Source organism: Leishmania martiniquensis, chromosome 29 (genome assembly GCF_017916325.1).
Source record: "Leishmania martiniquensis isolate LSCM1 chromosome 29, whole genome shotgun sequence".
NCBI lineage: Eukaryota > Euglenozoa > Kinetoplastea > Trypanosomatida > Trypanosomatidae > Leishmania > Leishmania martiniquensis.
The window spans coordinates 472,829-492,181 of NC_090164.1; the positions used below are offsets into that span (position 1 = coordinate 472,829).

Genomic DNA, 19,353 nt, shown 5'->3' on the forward strand with positions numbered 1-19,353 from the left:
AACCCATCTGGCAGCTCATGTCCAAGATCAATGCGACGTACAGCTCCGGCTACTACATCGCCCCCGATGTGGACTTCCGAAAACTCGAGGAGCAGCAGCGCGGTAAGCGCAAACACGGAGGTGTTGGCGACGCCGGCAGCGATAATGTGAAGCGACAGACGTTTGCTATTCCGTTCGATTTAATCTGCGATCATTGCGACCGACGCATCGCCCGTGGGAGTCACGTCTACGCCAATCGACGGGCCACCGAAAAACGCTACCTCGGCAGCATTCGCGTCTGGCAGTTGGAAATATCGTGCCGCTTCTGCAAGGGCAAGTACTGCCTGCTCACCGACCCCGAGACCCCCAAGGACACCGGCGGCTACATCTGCGAGAAAGGCTGTCGGCGAGTCGAGGGCGACTTCTACTCCCTCAACAAACAAAATGCGGCGGCGCGTGAAGAGTGGGAAAATGAAAAGGCAGAGGCAGAGCTCAACCCGCTGGCGGCGATGGAGAGAGAAAACGAGGCTGCGCGCGAGCTGGAGGAGCGCAACCGCCAGATTGAAGAGGCTGTGGAAGAGCGTGCTGAACACGATGATACGGACCTCCTCACAATGCTGCGCAGCCGCCCCCGCCGCGCCGAGGCGCGTGCGGTGGCGCTAGACAGCGGCAGTGACGAGGACGCGGAAGGAAACGGCCATGCCGACGTGGCGCTGAGCTCCACAGGTGCAGAAGGAGCGCCGCCACCGGTATCATCGTCTGCATCTTTTTCGTTACCAAAGCCGTCCACGGTAGGCGACAACAGCGACGATGATGGAGGAGGTGGCGATGAGGAGGACGCAGATGAGCGTGCATTCCGAGCATTCAACGAGGACATGGAGCGGCGCTGGCGTAGTCTGGAACGCCAGCACCGCGCGCGGCAACGACAGCAAGAGCAGCAGGTCAACTTTCCCGAGAACACGATGCCCGCTGATGAAGACGAGTTGAAACGCGTGCTGGCACGCTACGGCGGTGTTCGCCGCGTGCCGGCGGAGACGGTGACAACGGCGCCAATCGAGGAGCAGGAGCCGAGTGCGCTCCAGGCCCAAGGCCCCGCAGTCTCCGTAGCACCCTCGACAACGTTACCGCCAACTGCGGCACCCAAGAGCAATGACATCCAGCAGAATAAGTTCTTTGTCCATAGCGATGAGGACCACGGTGACTGGGACGACGCAGACGCGGAAGAGCCGCTGCTCGCCCGCCTTCGCGGACGCCAGCTGTCACAGCCTGTCTTTGCTTCCGCTCCTCGTGCCACCAAGGGCGTCTCTGCCGCTACCGGAGGAACACCGTCCATGCGAGCTACCCCCCGCTTCGCAACCCTGGCGAGCGTCTCACCGACAAACCCACCGCCGCAGCGAGACGGCCGCTCCGTTTTGTGTCGACTCGTCGACGACGAGGACGACGAAGGTGAACGTAGCTGAGAGGAGCGCTCTGGTGCACACTTCTCCAGGACGTGCACCTCAATTCGATCTCACTTTACTCTCGCGGTGGTCTTGTCGAGGGGTGGTGGTGGCCGCGCTCTCCTATGCTTATCTGTGCGTGTGCGTGCGTGTGTATGCGTGGGAGGATCAGCCTGCGTCACCCTTATGTTCGACGTCGTAGCGCAGAAGAGGGGAGAGGGAGTGTGTGCGGGGAGGGCTGAGGCCGTTTGTACTCACGCCTTTCTCACGGCGCGCGCTCTCTATTCTCCCCTCCCCGCCCCAAACGAAAAAAAAACGGTGCACCTTTCGCACGCTCCCCCCTCCCCCTTTTTTCTCACTCTGTCTGGTTCTCTCATGTGACATCTCCACCTTCTCTCGCTCAGCTTCCCATCTGCGCGCGCATCTCTTTTTTTGTTTTATTTTCTTCCTGCAATGCTGTGGCGGCATCGACGGCGGCCTTTGCTCCCTCCACACGACGCAGCTATCGAAAGCGGATACACGCAGCACACACACAGTACACACACACACACACGATCACGCCAGAGCACATTGCAAAAAAAAAGTAGAAAAAAAAAGAGATCATCGGCAGATAAATACAGCCGCAACTCTGTGAGCTGTGCGCGACCTTCTCACACGCTTTCCCCTTTCTCTCTCTCTTCTTCCTTTCGCCACAGCCTCACGCCTTGCACGTGTTGCACGTTTGCGCCAAGCGCACGGACACGCTCTCCGCTTTCTGAACGAGACCTGGTACCCTCTGAGTGTGTTGGCTTCGCCTCCATACCTTTTTTCTTTGGGCAGCTGCCTACTCGCTTCGCCTGAGCGCTTGGAGGGCTGTTGTCCTGCATGTTAATGTCTGGCAGCCTACCGCCCCCGCCGCAGACAAGCGCCGTCTCTGGCGGCGCACCCCACCCGCTAACCTGGCTCAGCAAGCGACCTGCAGGGCCGCCAGGGGCGCTATTCCCCTCCAGCGCCGATCCGCTGGTAGCTCGCCGGCCCAACCTGCTGAGTGCTTACAGCCAGTACGCTAACCCTTTCTCAGGTACTACGGTGCCACCGCCTTCTACCACCGGTAGCGGCTCTGCACCACCGGCAGGGCCCGCGGCTCCGGTTGCGCAGCCTCCTCCGGTTTGGCCACCTGTGGCGTCAGACGCCACAGATGCGATGAAAGGCTACCCTTCGCCACCATCCCCTCAGCGAGCCGTAGAGCAGCTCTCTGGTGGCCCGCCTCCTCCTTATCCGGCATTACCGAGAGCGGCAGCCTTCGGCGACCCGTTGGCACCGCCGCCACAGCCTCTCTCTATTTCTACCAAGTCCGGCGGCTCGCGCATAGGCGGCGGCTGTCGGTATCCCGTACCCAATTACGCTTTTGGTGGGGAGACGCATCCGAGTGTCGGTGGCCTGCCTTCGCCAGCTACACAACCCTCGCTTTCATTGTCAGCATCACAACCGCCGCCGCCAGCACCGACCGCGGGGGGTATGCGCTCGTTCGTGGAACAGACGGAGGCGGGGGTGCCGCAGGAGCCAGTCTTCCCTCCTGCGCCGTCGCCGCTTACGCCGCCGGTGCCCCTGCCTTCGGCGGCCGATCCCACCGCAGTCCCTCTAGCACCACCGCTGGCGACGCGCGTGAGCGGCGCGGCTATCACTCGGCCTAGAGGCTCGAGCACCTCAGGCAACGGTCGCCAGTCGCCAGGTGGCCCGAGCGAGATTGCCGGCCACTGGGCACCGAGACGCAATAGCGAGCAGCTTCGCTCCATTTTAGCTGAAACTAAGATCTCCGGTGCGAGCACCACAGCGGCTGGTGCGCTGCATCGTAGTCGTCCTTCGTCACGCGGCAGCAGCGCCTCAGCGAGCGTCGCAGCGGGGTCGACTGCGGGCATCGATGCCGGAAGTGGCCGTACACTGCTCTCGCCCGGGCATTTGTCCAGCAGCGGTTCCGGACTGCGTCGCAGCGTGCCAACTTTTCTTCAGCCCGGCGGGGGTGACCGTGTCGTGCCTCGTCCGCTGCGTGCCGCCTCCTCTGGTGCAGACTCGACCGCGAGTGCGTCGCGTGGTCGCCAGCTACTGGAGGCCGCCCTCACCTCGCGAGGCGCCCGCCATACGCCCTTACGAAACACGCCCCTCACGAGCCCCTCAGCCTCCCCCCAGCAGCACCTGTCGGCCTCAATGAACGAGAGGCAAGGCACCCCAATAAGCGGCAGGGAGGCTGACGCTGCGGCTGCGGGGCTGAGGGCAGAGGGGTACTTGGGGGCGCGTGGTCAGCCCGTACCCGCGCTGGCGCATAGTCGCAGCGTCAGGGACAGAAGTGCAGCCACAGGAGCGTCGTCGCTGGCGCAGGAGTTGGGGACGCTGCAGAGCAGTCTTGCCTCATCAGGGGCCGAAGACTCCGTCCCGTTGCGTAGGGCTCACCAGCTTACGGGTGGCAACGAGGACCCTCTCACCTGGAATGCAGCGCTGCCCGCGAACGAGCAGAGAGGCGATCCAAAGGACATGAAGACATGGCATAGTGGCCTCCAGCAGGCAGGCGTACCGCCTCGAACCTCCGACGTCGAGCGCGGAAGCCATGACAGCGGCGCAGACGCCGCCTCGGTGGATTCTCATCTTTCAGCCTCTCCAGCACATCGCAATGGCCGAATCGGGGGCGATGCGGCTGCGCCAGGAGCGAATGTGTACAGCGCGGCAAGTACCCACCAACCATGTTTTGGCCCAAGCAGAGCGCTGTCCACGTTCGCCGGCGAGTCGTCGCAGAACGCACTCAGCGCAGGCGAGCAAGAGCCCAGAGGCGTATCCACGGGCGACAGCGATCCCCCTGTCGCCGCCGTGGCGCACGTCAATCCGTTCCGCGCAATGCCCAGCAAGAGTGGCGGCGGTGGAATTGCGGCACCGCCGCCACTGCGGAGTCACGCACCAGATAGCGGGGTTCAAAGGAGCGTGCCGCCGTCGCCCAATGGCTCTGCCAGCGCAGGGAAAGCACCAAGAGTACCGCTGTCATGCTATCCCGGCGCAGACTTGAGTGCGCGAGAGAGGCTGTCAGGCCCCAAGGCCACTCCAGCAGCGGAGGGGGCCGGGGAGGCTGGACCCTCTTTGCCGCCGCTTCCGCAGCCGGGGCAACAGCTGCCGCGTTTTGCTCCAGGCGGCGTCGATACCGCAACCGTGGCTGGGCCCGCGATGGGCTTTACTACGCCACGAGGGGGCAGGGCAGGCTCGATGCCTGAAGCATACCAGCAGAAGCCGCAGCATCTGCTGCCGCCGTCAGCCCCTTCCACCTCAAATTTGCTCCCCAACATGAGCCGCGACCCCTATGCGGCGTCTCCCTATATACGTGATGAAGACGTGCGGGCTGTGGACGGCGGGTCGCCGATGCCGCTGCGTCCAGCATTCTGTGAGAGGGTAACGCAGCTGTTGGAGACACAAAAGGGAGCAGCTGAGCAGGGCGACGCCGACTTTTGCGCCGTCAACGGCGGCGCTTCCAGTTGCACAGACGGCGACCTCGCGGTTGGCCGCTCCATGTGGGATGGGCCGTGCGAGGGCGGTAGCGCTGCTGGGCAGCACCTGCGGCAGCCACCGCGTGACCAATACGCTGAACCTCCGCATTCGGCGGTGCATAACGAAGGAACTGCTAACCCCTTCAGTAGCATGGACACGCACATCCAGGTCCAACGGCCGCTCGAGACTCAGCAACGGCCACCACCGCCTCTGACCCAAGAACTGCACGAGCAGGAGCGGCACCAAGAGGGGCTGGCCGATCAGGCAGCTCATCAGGTAGCGCAGCGGTGCGCTTACCCTCCTCCGACGCTGTCGACAAGGGCTATCTACGACAGCAGCGCCTCGCGGCTGCTTCCGGACACGGCCTCTCTGCGCAGCAAAAACTTATTGGAGGGCAACTTCAACTCGGGCAATCGGGCAGAGCTGTCGCGCACTGTGGTCGACACGTCAAGTTGTCACGACTGCCCCTCTGTATCCAATCCATTCCTGGAGCCAGAGGAGAGCTCCCTCCTCACCAGCTTGAAGGTGCCGATGCCGGACGCAGATAACGCTGCCTCTAACAGCACCGCAATACGCGAACCTTACTCAACTCTGGGAAGCTTTATCGTTTCAGCTCGATTGGTGCCGGGACAGCAGAAGCCGCCGCCACCTCCTGAGCCGCCGAGGTACCACAACCACTTGTCCGCCTCATCTCTGGAGCCGAGCTGCCCGCAGTCGCTCTCCAAGGGCAACCTAGCACCTCCGGTATCAGAGCTCGACTCCATCGCTGCACTGCCGTCTCACCTCGCTGGCGGCGACGGTGCCCTCAGCGCTGCTCCGGTATCTAGCGATCTGGCAAGCGTGACGACGGGCGCCGCCACCGCACGCACACCAGGTGGCGCTACGCTGGTGAACCCGTTCTCCAAGTCTGCTCAGCACTCCGGATGCCACTTAAACGCCAACAACGTGAGCAGCAGTGGAGGCTGCGTCTTGTCCGGCGGCACGTCGCTGACAGGGTCATTTGCGGGAGGGGCAGCGCGCAGGAAGTCACGCCGTAGTATGGCGCCGTGCTTCGCCATCTTTGTCGGCGGTGCCACCCTCCCGCCGGGGGTGCAGAGTAGCAACAGCAGCGACAGGAGAGGCTTTCCATGTATCGCGGTATGCTTCAACCCAAGCTCCCGGTCGCCGCTCGTGACGAACAGTGGCCGGTCTCCCTCGGCTTCCTCTTGCAGTGCGTCAGTGCGTGCCACGTCGCTGTGCGGATCCAACCGCGCCAGCACGTCGCCGGTACCGCGCCCTCTCGGTACAGGTACGCTAGGATGCAGCATCGGCATTTGTGTCAGCTTCTGCAGCGTGACGGAGGCGCTGACGGCGCGTGGGTCGTTGGTGGACCGCAAGGGCATTCGCGGCACCGAGTACGGCCGGCACTACGTGCGATCCTTGACAGACGCTGTGCTCCCGTATGCCCTGCACGCGGACACGTGGGTGGCGAAGGACGAAGCGACAGGTATGGAGGTCGCGCGGGTTATGGAGGCGCTCAAGGGCTGCGTCCCCGCTCCACTCGGCGGCGTGGTTGAGTTGATGCTCCTGGACGCGCTGCCGCAAAAGGCTGGAGATAACTTTGTGTGGAAGGAAAACGGTGGCCGCCGACTCGCCGAGCTTCTCACCGAGGCGGCCGAGACCGAAGCTCGCCGGCGCGAATCCACCGCTGGTAGCAAGAGCCATACTGTCAACGTCACGGCTGCAGCGGGTGCTACGAGCGGAGCGAGGTCGAATGATGCGCTGATGTCGATGTCGCCGCTGAACTCGGTAACCGGCGCCGTTGCCTGCGACCCGAAGGAGCGGTCTGCCGCGCTCCGCCGAGTCGAGGACCTGCTGTGCACGGGTCAGCGCGTGGAGGCAGTCGAGGCCGCCCTCGCGGCGCATCTGTATGTGCACGCGCTGCTGATCTCCATGATGTGCCCGGCGAAGGACTTGTACCTTCGCAGTGTGCAAGCGGTCATGCAGCAGGAGCTTTTAATCACGTCTCCGCTGGCCCACGCCTACAGCCTGTTCAACGAGATGCCGCTCCCCCCCTTGGCCCTGCCGCCTCCGAGGGCAAATGAGGAGGCCGTGGAGGGGGCCGCGGCAGGTGAGGGAAGAGGCATGCCTGAGGCTGCCCAGCAGCCGCAGCCGCAGTCCAAGCGGCATCAGGAGATCTTCCTGCGCGATCAAGCGATGCTGCAGCAAACGTGGCGCCGCCACGCTGCAGTTTTGCTTGCCAACTTCACTCGCCACAGCGGGGATGGCCTGCTGCAGCTTGCGATGACGCTCGAGCAGCTTCACCTCGTCGTGGAGGCGCACACGTGCTTGCTGCTGCTGCACCTCACCCCGCTCGGCACGGCGGGTCCGGCCCGCGCCGGTGCGGAGCCTCTACCTCCAGCATCCTCTCTAACTCCAGAAGATGTGGAGGATCTGCTGCCACGCCCCGACCAGCGGCAGATCATGGGGGAGATACAGCGACACATTGGCATCGTCGGCGGCATGTACCATCCCACGCAGGGTTGCCGTGCAAGCTTCCTGACGCCTGTCAAGACGCTACTGACGCAGCTGGTGCACCTGGTGAGTGCGCTGCTTGATGCGCGGGCGCCACCATTGTTGCTTCCTGAGTCCGCTGATCCGCCAGTGCCGTTTCATGGGCTACCACATGGCCAGCCTCAAAGCGATGTTGGGTACCGCATGATGCAGGTGCTGTGGCTGCGCGAGCTGGGGCTTGGCACGGAGGCGGGGCAAGCGCTACACGCACTTCTACAACGCATGCCGCCACCGATGGCCTTCTCCCTCCGTACGCCGCCACGTACGCTCAATGAGCTCGTGTACCTCTTCGGTGGGGTACCGCCACCGTCACCGCCGCTACCACCAGATGCCGCAGACACCGCTACCGCTGCGAGTAGGGGTGAGCCGGCCTCTCAGAGAGAGACAGCCACGCAGCAGCCTTCCCCATTCACCTCCGCTGAACCCTCATCACACTCGCGCGAGAAGCTGCAGCAGGCCGCCGACAACGCCGCTGGCGAGGTACCAAACACAGCTATATCACCGTCGATGCCCGCCACCTCAGAGGAGCACCATATGGGCCCGTCGCCACCCCAGAACCCCCAGCAGCGACCAACAGGTGCCCCGCAGCTCCCTCTCTCGCTCAACGGCGCGCCGCCGCCGTCCTCGTCGCCTGGCACCGCCGCCACCCAGCTAACGCGTGATGAGCGTGCAGCTGCTCTCCACCCGCCAGAGCAGCCAGCACCATCCAAAGTAACTTCCTTGCACCAGCTACAGGCTCAGAGACAGTCGCTTCCGCCCCCTCAGCTAGCGGCACCAACGACTGCGGGCAACGCCGGCGCCAAGGCTGCTCAGGCACCAGCTGCCAGCAAGCTGAAACAGCCCGCACCACGTCGCGCACGCTCGCTCGATGCCCTGCGCAACTTTCTTTTTCGGCGCGGTAATAGTGAGGCGGCTGGCGAGGAGAAGACGAACGAGGCGAAGCCGATGCACCTTGACACAGAGAAGCCACCAACCTTTGACTCGGTGACAGGCAGATGGCTGTTCGAGGAGACGGAGGAGGAGAGGCGCCTGCGAGAGCTCGCCAAGGCAGGCCCGCCCAAAATGGCACCCAAAGCAGGTGCCCCCACCGCTCCGGCTGGGGCTGCGGGGCTGACTTCCGCTGCCGCACCTGGCCCAGCGCCGCTGGAGGCGGCGCTGCTGCAGCAACCAGCACCGGGCACTGCACGGCAGCCTGGCCCAGGGCGCGCTGGGCCAGGTGCTCCAGCCCCTACCCATACCGGGGGAGGTGTGCCAACACCTCGCCCGGCCGGCGGTGTCCACGCCGTTGTCGGCCGTAATGTGCTGCAGCCAACGATGGCCGGCCGTGGCGCAGCGCGGCCACGTGGGCGGCTGCAGTACGTTGACATGTTTAACAGCATCGGATAGCTCCTCCCATGCACTTGAAGGGAAAGGAAGTTGTACGCAGACGGGACTGGTGCCCACGATGAGTGCAGAGTGAGTGCGTGAACCGCGTAGCAAGAGGCGAAGCCGCACACCCACCCCTCCAATAAAAGGGCGCGATGTGTGAGTGGCGGTGCCGTTGTGCTGACGTATGGGGTAAGTCCTGTTGCGTGCCGCTTCACCCGTCTATCAGTGCGGAGGAGAGGCGAAAGCTCCCGCCTACGCGCCCAAGCGCGCTTTTGCTCGGCGGTCGTTGGTCTATCGCCGATTCTCCAGAGAACGCTGTGGCACGCAGGTGTGTGTGTGTGTGTGTATGGTGGTGGTGGGGGGCGTTGCCACCTTTCCTATGTGAGGCCGTTCCTTACCCTTTGGCTCTTGCTTTGGGCTCATTCTTTCCGTCCATGACTCTCTCTCTGTCTCTCTGCCTCTCTCCACCTCGTATGGCCTCACTGCTTCGCGACACTTCGGGCTGGGGACAGTGATGACACGCACCCCAAAAACAACAGAAAAAAAACAGCAGCAAAAAAGTGGCATACTTATAGACGGGGAGAGAGAGGGCGTCACATCGGGGGGTGGGCATGCGTGTAGGTGCGTGCTTGCATGAAGCGGCTTTGGCCGAGATGCCAGCCGTTGCGCGTGTGCTAGCCCGCGCCCCTCGCGGCACCTTTCCTCTCTTCGAGCGGTTTCGTGATACGGTGCATGCGTGCTGACGTGTAGAGGGCCCCATGTTTTGTTCTGCCTTTGTGAGGAGGCCGCCGTGCGTTCGCCGCTTTCTCGCTTTTTGGAGAAGGGGACAGTGGGCCATCTTAGCGAGGAGAAGTTTGGCCGACGCGGCCCCTCTCGTTATCCACGGCTTCCCTTCGTTGTTTCCGTGCATGCGCACTCTTCGCTTTACTGCCCCCTTTGCCGCCTTCCTCATCTCTTCATGTGCGGCATGCGGCAGATCTACGCCACATCACAGCAAACGAGAATCCCACATAAAAATTCACAAAGTGAATAGCGACCCAGCATCACCACAGCCATTGCGCGCATTCGCTCAACTCAAGCAAGAAGGCCCACGGGCTCACAGCGCACCCACGCGGTCCAGCAGCTTCTCTCTCTTTATTTCTGCCCTTTTAATTCATTCTCTCCGACGTGCACGCCTGCCACGTTTTTTTTTCTTCTCGTCAAGGCACTGAAGGCTCCTGAGATAAAAGTATATCTATATATATATTTCTAAGCATCTTTCCTCCCTTTCTTACCGCAATGAGCGCCACGGACGCACCGATCACAGGCGCGGGGGCCTCGCCAGCGTCTCCAACGACCCCACCATCCCCGCCCAATTCCCCGACTACCATCCCGGCTTCACCAGCAACCGTTTCCACGTATACGGTCGGTATCGATATTGGCTCCGCCACCACTCGCGTGGCTCTCTTGAATTCAGCCAAGCCGATGCCGACGATCGTACGCAATGCCCTGGGCAACGAGGCCACGAGCACCGTGGTGTCGTTTGCCGCGAATGAGGCTCGCTCTTTCGGCGAGAACGCGGCGGCGCGGCAGGTGACAAAGGCGTCTGAGACCATTGTCGACCTTGCGCCGTGGATCTTTGGCTACACATCGGGGGAGCAGGTGCCGACGGACGCCGCCGTGTCACTGCAGGTGATTTCACCCGCCACAGCCATGTCTGAGGCGGCTGTGTTGAAATCTCGGCAGCTCGGCACGCAGGAGCACTTCACCCACCCTGCGCAGGTGGCCGCCTTCTACATCAAGTCGCTCCTGCACTTCTTACCAGATAAGGAGATGATGCGAACTTCTCCGGTCTGCTTGGCTGTGCCGTCCGCAGCAAGCGCTGCCTCGTTTGAGGCGCTTCGCCAAGCCACGCTTCTCGCTGGCGTCCCGCAAGAAAACGCGATCATCGCTCACTCGGACGAGGCCACCGCTGTGTACTTTCATCACCTCCAGTACAGAAGCCTGCCCACGACACACGACGGTGCCGCAGTGCCAGTGGTACTGATCGACATTGGACAGAGCTGCTCTGTCGCCTCCCTCATCCTTGCCTCTCAGTCGCGCGTGGAGAAAGTGGATTGCCAGACGCTGCGCATGGGCAGCGAGTACATCGACGCGCTTCTGTGTAGCCACGTGTACGGTGAGCTGGATAAGAAGTTTGGGGCGGCGGCAGCACCCCTGCGCGGTGATGTCAAGTCCTTTCGCAAGATCTTGCGCGAGTGCCGAAAGGCCAAGGAGGTGCTCTCGACGACGGATGAGACACGTGTGCAGCTAGAGGGTCTGCGCGGCGACATGGACATCACCGTTTCCGTCACGCGTGCAATGATGGAGGAGGCGGCGCTGCCGTTCCTGCAGGCGGTGCGCGCGATGCTCACGGCCATCAAGGAGAGGTTGCCGACGCCGAACGGGCCGGAAGACGGTACGCCCGTAGCCGCCGTCGCCCCCCGCGTTGAGGTGATTGGCGGCGGATGGCGCACAGTGTGCGTTACCGAGGCCATCAGGGAGGTATTCGGCATCACGCGTGTGGGTGTATCGCTCGATGCGAACCTGAGTGTGGCGGAGGGCAGCGCGATTCTTGCTGAGGTGCGCCGATTGACGAGGGCAACGCGGCAGCCGCAGGACGAGGAGCAAGCTGCCCAAGCCGCCGCCGCGTCGGCAGTTGCGGAGGCTCACCAAGTCGAACTCATCGGCTTTGAGATTCTCGATGTGAACTCCCCCATTAACCGACCGCTCTCCGAGGCGGCTGTGGCGGCCGTGGCGGAGTGGATGGCAATGGAAAAGCAGATGGAGGAGAGCGACGCCCAGATCAACGAGCGACTAGCCGCACTGAATCAGCTGGAGTCGTACATTCTCCAGACCCTCACCGCCGTCGACAACTGCGCTGCGTCGAGCGAGCGAAAGACCGAGATGCGGGCCTACATAGAGGATGTCGACGCGTATGTGCGCAACGAGGGCGATGAGGCGAGCAAGGTGGAGCTGAGCGATAAACTGGCGGAGGTGCAGTCCCACGTCACGGAGCACTTTCCTGAGCTATCATCGTACTACGAGAGCGTGCGGGCGCAGGAGAAGAAAAAGGAGGAGGAGTTGGTGAGACTGAGTAAGGAGCGGCAGGAGGACGAGTGCGATTTGAAGAGTGACCCACAGCGCCTGCGTATGGCCCAGAAGCGGCGTGAGCAGGGGCAGGGCTTGTTCAAAGAAGAGTGCTGGGCTGAGGCGCAGACGCGTTTTGTGCAGGCGCTCTCCATCCTCGGCCAGCTCTACGACACGAGCAGCGAGGAGAACAGGACGAAGAAGCACGAAATCTCCCTCTCGTGCTACCTCAACATTGCCTCCTGCAGCGTCAAGCTTGGGCTTTGGAAGAACGCGGTGAACAACTGCACTCACGCGCTCGACCTCGTGCCAGACCACCCGAAGGCGCTCTTCCGCCGCGGGCAGGCCTACAGCGCGTTGAAGGAGTACAAGGAGGCGGTGGCGGACCTGGAGAAGGCCAAGGCGGCTTCACAGGACGATCCGGCTGTTGTGGCGGAACTGAACAGGGCCAAGGCGGCTTTGGAGGCTGAGAAGGCGAGGGAGAAGAAGATGTTCGCGAAGATGTTCTCGTGAGTGGAGGAATGGCATGACAGGCTGGGTGCGTTTGCATCTCGAAGGCTTTTATGGGAGCACACGTGCGCATTACTGTGCGCGTGTAAGTGTGGTCAGCATCTCTGCGCCCTCTCTTTTTTTCTTCCGTTTCGCTGACGATCGCCACTTTTGCCGTCTCGCTGCAAAGTGAGCCGAAACGCACCGTCAGCGTCGCAGGCCGCCTTCGCGCTGCAGGTTGGAGTGCACCCGCGCAGACAGACTCTTCCATTCACTTCCATCGTGAAGGGAACCTCCCCTCTTCCCCAAAGAAGAGCCGCAGTAACAACAAAAAAAAGACGGAACACAAAAGATTCAGCATCGATACTGCAAAGGGGGGAGGCAGGTGCTCTTTTCGGGGGTGGGTGGGTGGGGAGGCGGCGACTCCAACGCCAGAAGCGTACCCACTGACACAAGTGAACGGTTCTCCCCCCTTCCCAACAAGATGAAGAAGAGCATTACATTCACGCATCCCTGCGATAAGGGGAGGGGTGGGAGGAGGGGAGGGAGGACACACAGCTTGTCGGCGGCAACTAGTCCGCGGCCTCCCCCCACCCCTCCTTCCTCGCTTGCTGGAGAGAGAAAAAAAGGAACTTTGCGGCTCATTCACGCGCTGACAGGGTAACGCCATCACTCTGCTTCTTCGCCGCAAAAGAGAAATGTAATAGTCGGGGTACATTTTCCTTTGACCAGCTGGAATGCAATCCCATCACTGCATGCCGCCGTTTTCTTTTTTTTCGGCCTCTCTGCGCTCGTCTGTAAGAGCCTGTCGGCACCCCTCCACTTCCTTCTCTTTCCCCCCTGCCGCGCTTCCTGAGCCCACAGGCGCCATCGCCCCTTTCCCGTCTCTCCTTTTCTTTTCATCTGCACAAGATTCTCTGCTGCACAGCGCCGCCCTTCTTGGCCTCTGTGCCCCCTCGTCTCTCTTTCTCTCTCTCTTCCTCTCCCTCCTCTTCTCCATGAGTGTGACGGCACTCGACCGAAGCCTCGCCTTACATCTTTGTCGGCATCGTGGATCATACGAAAGGACAACAGGAGTCGTGAAATGCCGTCCACGTATGCTCATGAGCCCGATTCGCGCGCACTCGAAGCCATCACGCGGTGCATTTCTGCCCTGCAGAGCTCGACGGTGCAGTCGTGTGCTGCCCTCTTTAACACACATGACGGTTGTAAGCATTCTGCATTATCTTCACACGCGAGGGTGCGGAGGGTGCGGAGGGAGGCGGGGGAGGCGCACCTTTCGAGTAGCGCAAGTGACTCGCCGCCGAGCATGCGGCGGGCGGCTACGATGCACCCAAACGGGTGGCTCAAGGCCGCACGACCGGCCCCTGTTTCTGAGGTCTCTGCGCCGCCTTCACCCCTCTCGAGGCACGCGGCGCATCTAGAGAGCAGCGCATCTCGAACCTGGATGCGATTGGCAGAGGAAGAAGTAGGAGCGAAGGAGTGTGCGCTGAGGAGGGGCATCGACCTGAACGCACCGGATATGAGGCATGGGAAGACTCGCCATGCACAGTTTGCCCAGTCTTGCGTGTACGGGAGCTTTGGCTCCTCACAGGAAGAGGGGGACTCGGTCAAGGTCGATCCCGACAGCAGGGGCATTCACCTGCCATGCTTCTGCACCTGCGGGACACTACACAGTGCTTTCCATGCGTCTTCCCGCGAGACTGCGGCGCGAGGAGTATCGCCTTCACCGGCGACTCTCTCTCACCAGCAGCGCCAACCGCCATCACTGCCCCCATCATGGGCGCAGGCAGCTTCAGTTGGTGCTAGACAGGGGTCCGATTCACACCCCCTCGAACTGAACCTTAGTGCTGAAATTCGCAGAGAGAGGCGGCGCTGTACCTTCTCACTGAGCGTCTCCAAAGAAACTGCCACATCGCGTGTCTCACGAACCGATGCTACACTGTCTGCCGATGATGTGTGCAACGCTCTCGGTTCGAAATTTGCGCAGGTGACGTCGCGAAGGCACCGCTCACATCTAGCGCAGGAGTGGAAACCGAGCTCCAGGGAACAGCATGGGGGCTCTTGGCTGACTCGGTGGATGATGCCGCAAGGAGGGGAAGTACCTCTTGCATCGCTGCCGCCAGAGGCGGCGCGCAAGTGCACCTCCGCATCTTCCATGGGATCCTCCCGCTCTCCGCCATCGGTCACCGTGGCTGTGGCGCACAGCGGTAGAAGCGTGGCGTCGTGCGACACGGAAGCCTTGCAGCCATCCGTGCGTTATGCAGGCGCATGCGTGTCTCTGCCAAACTCGAGCGCATCTGTTTCGTCTTGCTCGTCTTACTCTGTGCCCTTTGTGGAGCGTGGCGGCCGTCACAGGACCTGCCGCATGACCACAATGCGCCGTGGCGACCGCAAAGAGGACGGGAGGCTGGAGGTAAATGGCAATGGCGGCGCCAAGGCTCCCTCACATACTGCGCCTGCAGCGACCGTGGCCGCAACAGCAGGGCACGTGGTGCACAACACAAGGCAGCGCCCGTCCGACGCTCTGTACGACTCGTCTCCGCTGCCGCGAGCTCCGCAACAGGAGGAGGCGGAGCGACTGTGGCTCTCGCCGTCCATGGCAGCGCTGGACGATGAGTCGCCATGGCCACTAATAATCAGCAGCGGCACGAACCCCTCCTGCGACTCCACGGTGGGGCCCACCCGCAGGACTCCGCCACGACTGGCGCGTGCCCCCCGTAGCTCGGCCAACACGCGTCTTCTCAGCGCGACGTCATTGCTGTGGCTGCAGAGACACCCCGCGGACAGAGGAACCGATGCTGCCAAGGGAATTTCGGTGCAGCCGACTTTAGATCGCACGCAGCGCGCTCCGTCGGAGACGCTGGCACCGGCAGATTGTGCATCTTCTCAATTGGATGCGTCTACTCCATCAGGTCTGGAGCGGTGTTCCCTGCCGATGGCGTCGGCACCTCTGCTAGACGCCTCTGTGGACGCCTGCGCGGCGAACGAGGCCTCGCCAGCTCCCTTCACGAGTCGCTCAAGTCGTCTCTCCTCACCCTCGGCTGCTGACGCTGCTGCTGTTGGTGGGGCTCACGTCGTGTCTGTTGCTGCGTCGCCGGGGCCGACACGCAGAGGCAAGAGCTCGAGCGCGTGGTGTACAGAGGCCTGTTGCACCTCAGCAGCACCGTCTTGTGCCCTCGCGCCGGCGCCCACCCATATTGCCATTTCGGCAAAGGTTGACTTGTCTCTCGCTGACGCGGCTACGACGCTGCCCGATGTGCTTTCAGGGCCAGCAACAACGAGCACTTGTGCGGAGCGTGAACAGCATCCTCGACCGCCGCCGCTGTCTTCGTGGCCCCTCGAGTCTTCACCAGTCGCCGATGTGCAGCGTATGGGTGGCGTGCCGCCGCGGTCCCTATCGCCCTGCAACACCAGCGAGGAAGGGTCAGCCTCAGGGAGACGTGGAGACACTCCGCCAGCGCCACCGGCGCGCGCAGGGAATTCCCTTTACCACCTTCCAAGACGCGAGCCGTCTATAAATCAGGACAACAGCAAAGTTCAGAGTTCGGCTGAGAACCGTACCGCGTCTCTCACGTCCGCTGGAACGGACCCTCGCGATGTGGCTCGGCCAGTGGAGTCAGCTGCAGGTGTGGCTGAGGGAGCAGCGGGAGTACGAACTGGCCGGCTGGGTAGAGGAGAGGAGGAGACCCTCAGCCATGCCGTTGAGCGGCAGTATGTTGGCCCACAACGGGAGCTGATCGATACAGCTGATGGACCGGTGACAAGGGCGCGTGGGATGGAGGGCTACGTGGGAAGAGACGAGCCCACATGCGCAATCGGTGACATCTCGGGCAGCCTCTTGGGCGAGGGAGGTCAGGAGCGGCAACGCCTGCAGCCGCATCCACAACAGCAGCAGCAGCGCCGCTACCTGATGTACGTGTCTCCAACGACTTCCAGCGCATCACCGCTCAACCAAGACGGCGTAGCGGCTGCGGCTACACGTCGGCGAGAATTCGGCATACCGTTGTCTGCGCCACTTGCCGTCTCCCCCATGAAACGTTTTCCACCGCTCGGGCATCACGGGAACGACAGTCTATGCGTAAGTTCAGGCTGTGGCGCGCACGCTTCTTTAGGGGTATCTGCAAACGCTTCCAGAAATGAGTTGCACGAGGGGACTGACCGGGGTGGCAGTCGCTGCCTTCACTCATCACCGGCGACATTGGAGCAGGGGAAAAGGGGGGTGAGCGAAACAGAAGCGACGGCAGCCACTGTGGTGGTGCCGGGGCATTCGTGGCTGCCGCTGTATAGGCCGTCGGTCGCGGAGGCGGATGATGGTGAGCGCGACATCGCCAACGAGAGCTCGCTGACCGCTGTGCCCCGGCATCGTGGCGAGTTGCCATCGCTTGCTCGTAACCCGATGGTGGTGGCCAGCTTTCTAGGCACACGAGACGATGCGGTGCGGCTCGCGTCCCCAGCGCGGAGCCACTCAGATGTCACCGTCATGCCAAAAAGCGAAGAAGGCATGAGCTTGTGTCTCTGCGGCGGTGGCGAGCGCCGAGCAAGTCACTCGAGAGGTGAGGACTCGGGCAGCGGCAGCCCCTATAATAGCACGGAGGCGCACCGACCAAGGCGACATCGTGCGCACAGTGCCTCCATGGCCCACAGCAGCGCTACCTCTGTGCTCAACACAAGCCAATTTCAGTTCGATGCACTGCGCAGCGTCGCTTCCGACTTCGACTGGGTTTCCGAAGACTACGCGGCGCAGCAGCAACGGCAACGCTACGCTGATGGCGGCGGGCCGCTTGCCGTGCCCTTGCCCATCGACGCTGCTGAGACCGAGCCACTGCCCGCGCTAGTGACGTGCGGCAGCTCTAGCGGGAGCGTGTTTGGCTCGCAGGCTTCCGCCGTATTACCGCCCACTGGTGGTATTGCTGCGGCTGAAAACTTGAACCACATCGATAGCCCTCGACAGAGAAGGCACATGGACGGCTTCGCAAGCAGCTTGGAATTGCCGCGGTACACACCGTCAAGTTCGGGGTCACCGCACCAAACCACGCAGCACTCATGTCACATCCCGGTGCCGGACTCGTCGCCCACCAACAGCACCGGCAGCCCTTACATGGACTCGTTTGCTTCTCTAGAGCATACCCCTCTGTCACAGTCTATCATCAGCGCAGCCGCGATGGAAAGCTCAGTGGCGGAGTGCGGCGCCCCCATGATGTCGAGCTTCTTTGCATACGACCACACGGCTGACGCATCCTTGGCGGCAGCCGCTGTGAGAGGAGTGGAGGAAGCGCGCGAAGACGCCACCGACGACGTGTGTGCCGCAGAGGGCCCGGTGCTATGGGTACATGGAAAGGCTGAGGTTCATGAAGCCGAGGAAGATGCCGACAGAGAGTCGTGCTTGCCAGCGGAAGGGCCGTCATCATCGGGTTCGCGGAGCAGCGGCCCGCTGTTTTGTGCCGCTCCGTCAGCGGCACGCACGTCCGCCGACGTCCGCGCGGAGACCGACCACGCCACCCTATTGACTTCAGCGACAAAGAGTGTGGTGGCCGCCTATTCACACAGTTTCCTCCGTGGCAGTGGCCTCCACAGCAACTCGGTGTTCGACGCAGGGCGGCGTGCGCACACTAGCCACGCGGCGATCTCTGTATCCAATCGAAGGTCCATGAAGGCTAATGGCAGCTTATCTACGGATCTTGGTGTAGGCGAGGAGCCCAACAACAGTAATGATGATCGGGTGGATAATAGCCTTGACGACGTGCCGACACTGAGGGATCAATACGTTCCCTGCCCCGCACCAGTCCTCAGCGTCGGCGGCGGCAATGCGTACTCGAGAGCGTCCTCGGCACCGGCGCCGCCGCCGCCTCCACCCAGGCTGCTGTGCGAGCCGCAGCCGCAACCGCAGCAACAGCGGGTGACTTTCCTGTTGCCCTCTTTTTTGACAGGCCGGGGCAATGCGGAAGATCAGGTGGCCGCGATGCAGTCGAGGGCCAGCGGACAGGAGACAGGGGGTAGCCGAGTGGAGGCGAGAGAGGGAAGTTGGTGCGGCGTGGCGGCTGATTCGTCTCCGCCGGCACTCTCGACGAACGCGGCCTCGCCAGTGCAGGCCATGCCACGGCTCCCACGGGAGCGCCCTTTTGGCGTGAGGCAAGAGGGGCAACCTGCGCTTGATGCCGTGCCGCTGACTCACCACTACCAGCCACTGCAACAGTGGCAGCCGTCGAAGCAGGTGCAGGGTGACGGTGATACGCGGTCAAGTACATTGCAGATGGAGCTCTGTAGTGATTTCTTTCCAAGAGGATCACGTCCTCACTGTGGCAGCGTGAACGCGCAGCCATTGGACACGGATGATGGGACTGATGGCAGAGGCACCACGCGGGATGGGCTTGAGGGCGAGCCAGGCATGATAGTGGGCAGCGGCGGTGACACTGGCGAAGGCCGCGGCGAGCGTGTTGCGTCGGCCCCGCCCTCAGTGCGGTCCCACGAGGGATCGAGGGGCGACAGCGCCGCGACCAGGTCCGCCGCGGGCGATTCGTGTGATGACCGAAGCTCTCGCTCGGCGTACCCATCAATCGATGCGACAGTGCCAACCGTGGCGGGCAAAGCGCCAGGGCATTACCCGCCAGCGTCACGCCAAGGCACGCGCACGCCCACACGAGCGGTGCTGTCAAAGCCGCCGCTGAAGTATGGGGCGAATCATCCTGCGCTTTGTAATGGGCCGCACCGCAGTAGCACGGCCTCCTTCAGCGATGGCGACTCTGCCGTAGCGCCCAAGGAAGCTTCCAGCCTCCTTGGGTGGCAGGAAGCGATGACGTTGACAGACGACGCTGGTGGCTGCGCGGCGGAAGCGACTGCGTTTGACGCTGACGATGATGAAGGTGGCGGGTACTGCAGTCACGGATACGAAAGCGACTCTGTTTACGTGTGA

General features: G+C 62.6%; 4 protein-coding genes across 4 annotated transcripts; all 4 read left to right on the plus strand.

Annotated features, from left to right (window-relative positions):
- Positions 1–17: 17 nt before the first annotated feature.
- LSCM1_04418 (uncharacterized protein) lies at positions 18–1,439 on the plus strand (the record flags this gene model as incomplete). The annotated part of the gene is made up of 1 exon (XM_067321927.1): positions 18–1,439. One exon carries the CDS (start codon positions 18–20, stop codon positions 1,437–1,439), a length of 1,422 nt encoding a protein of 473 aa, XP_067177022.1.
- Positions 1,440–2,915: 1,476 nt separating this feature from the next.
- LSCM1_04419 (uncharacterized protein) lies at positions 2,916–8,861 on the plus strand (the record flags this gene model as incomplete). Its single annotated transcript, XM_067321928.1, has 1 exon — positions 2,916–8,861. The coding sequence occupies one exon, from the start codon at positions 2,916–2,918 to the stop codon at positions 8,859–8,861; it is 5,946 nt and encodes a 1,981-aa protein (XP_067177023.1).
- Positions 8,862–10,121: 1,260 nt separating this feature from the next.
- LSCM1_04420 (uncharacterized protein) lies at positions 10,122–12,464 on the plus strand (the record flags this gene model as incomplete). Its single annotated transcript, XM_067321929.1, has 1 exon — positions 10,122–12,464. One exon carries the CDS (start codon positions 10,122–10,124, stop codon positions 12,462–12,464), a length of 2,343 nt encoding a protein of 780 aa, XP_067177024.1.
- A 1,060-nt stretch (positions 12,465–13,524) lies between these two features.
- On the plus strand, positions 13,525–19,353 carry LSCM1_04421 (uncharacterized protein; the record flags this gene model as incomplete). The annotated part of the gene is made up of 1 exon (XM_067321930.1): positions 13,525–19,353. One exon carries the CDS (start codon positions 13,525–13,527, stop codon positions 19,351–19,353), a length of 5,829 nt encoding a protein of 1,942 aa, XP_067177025.1.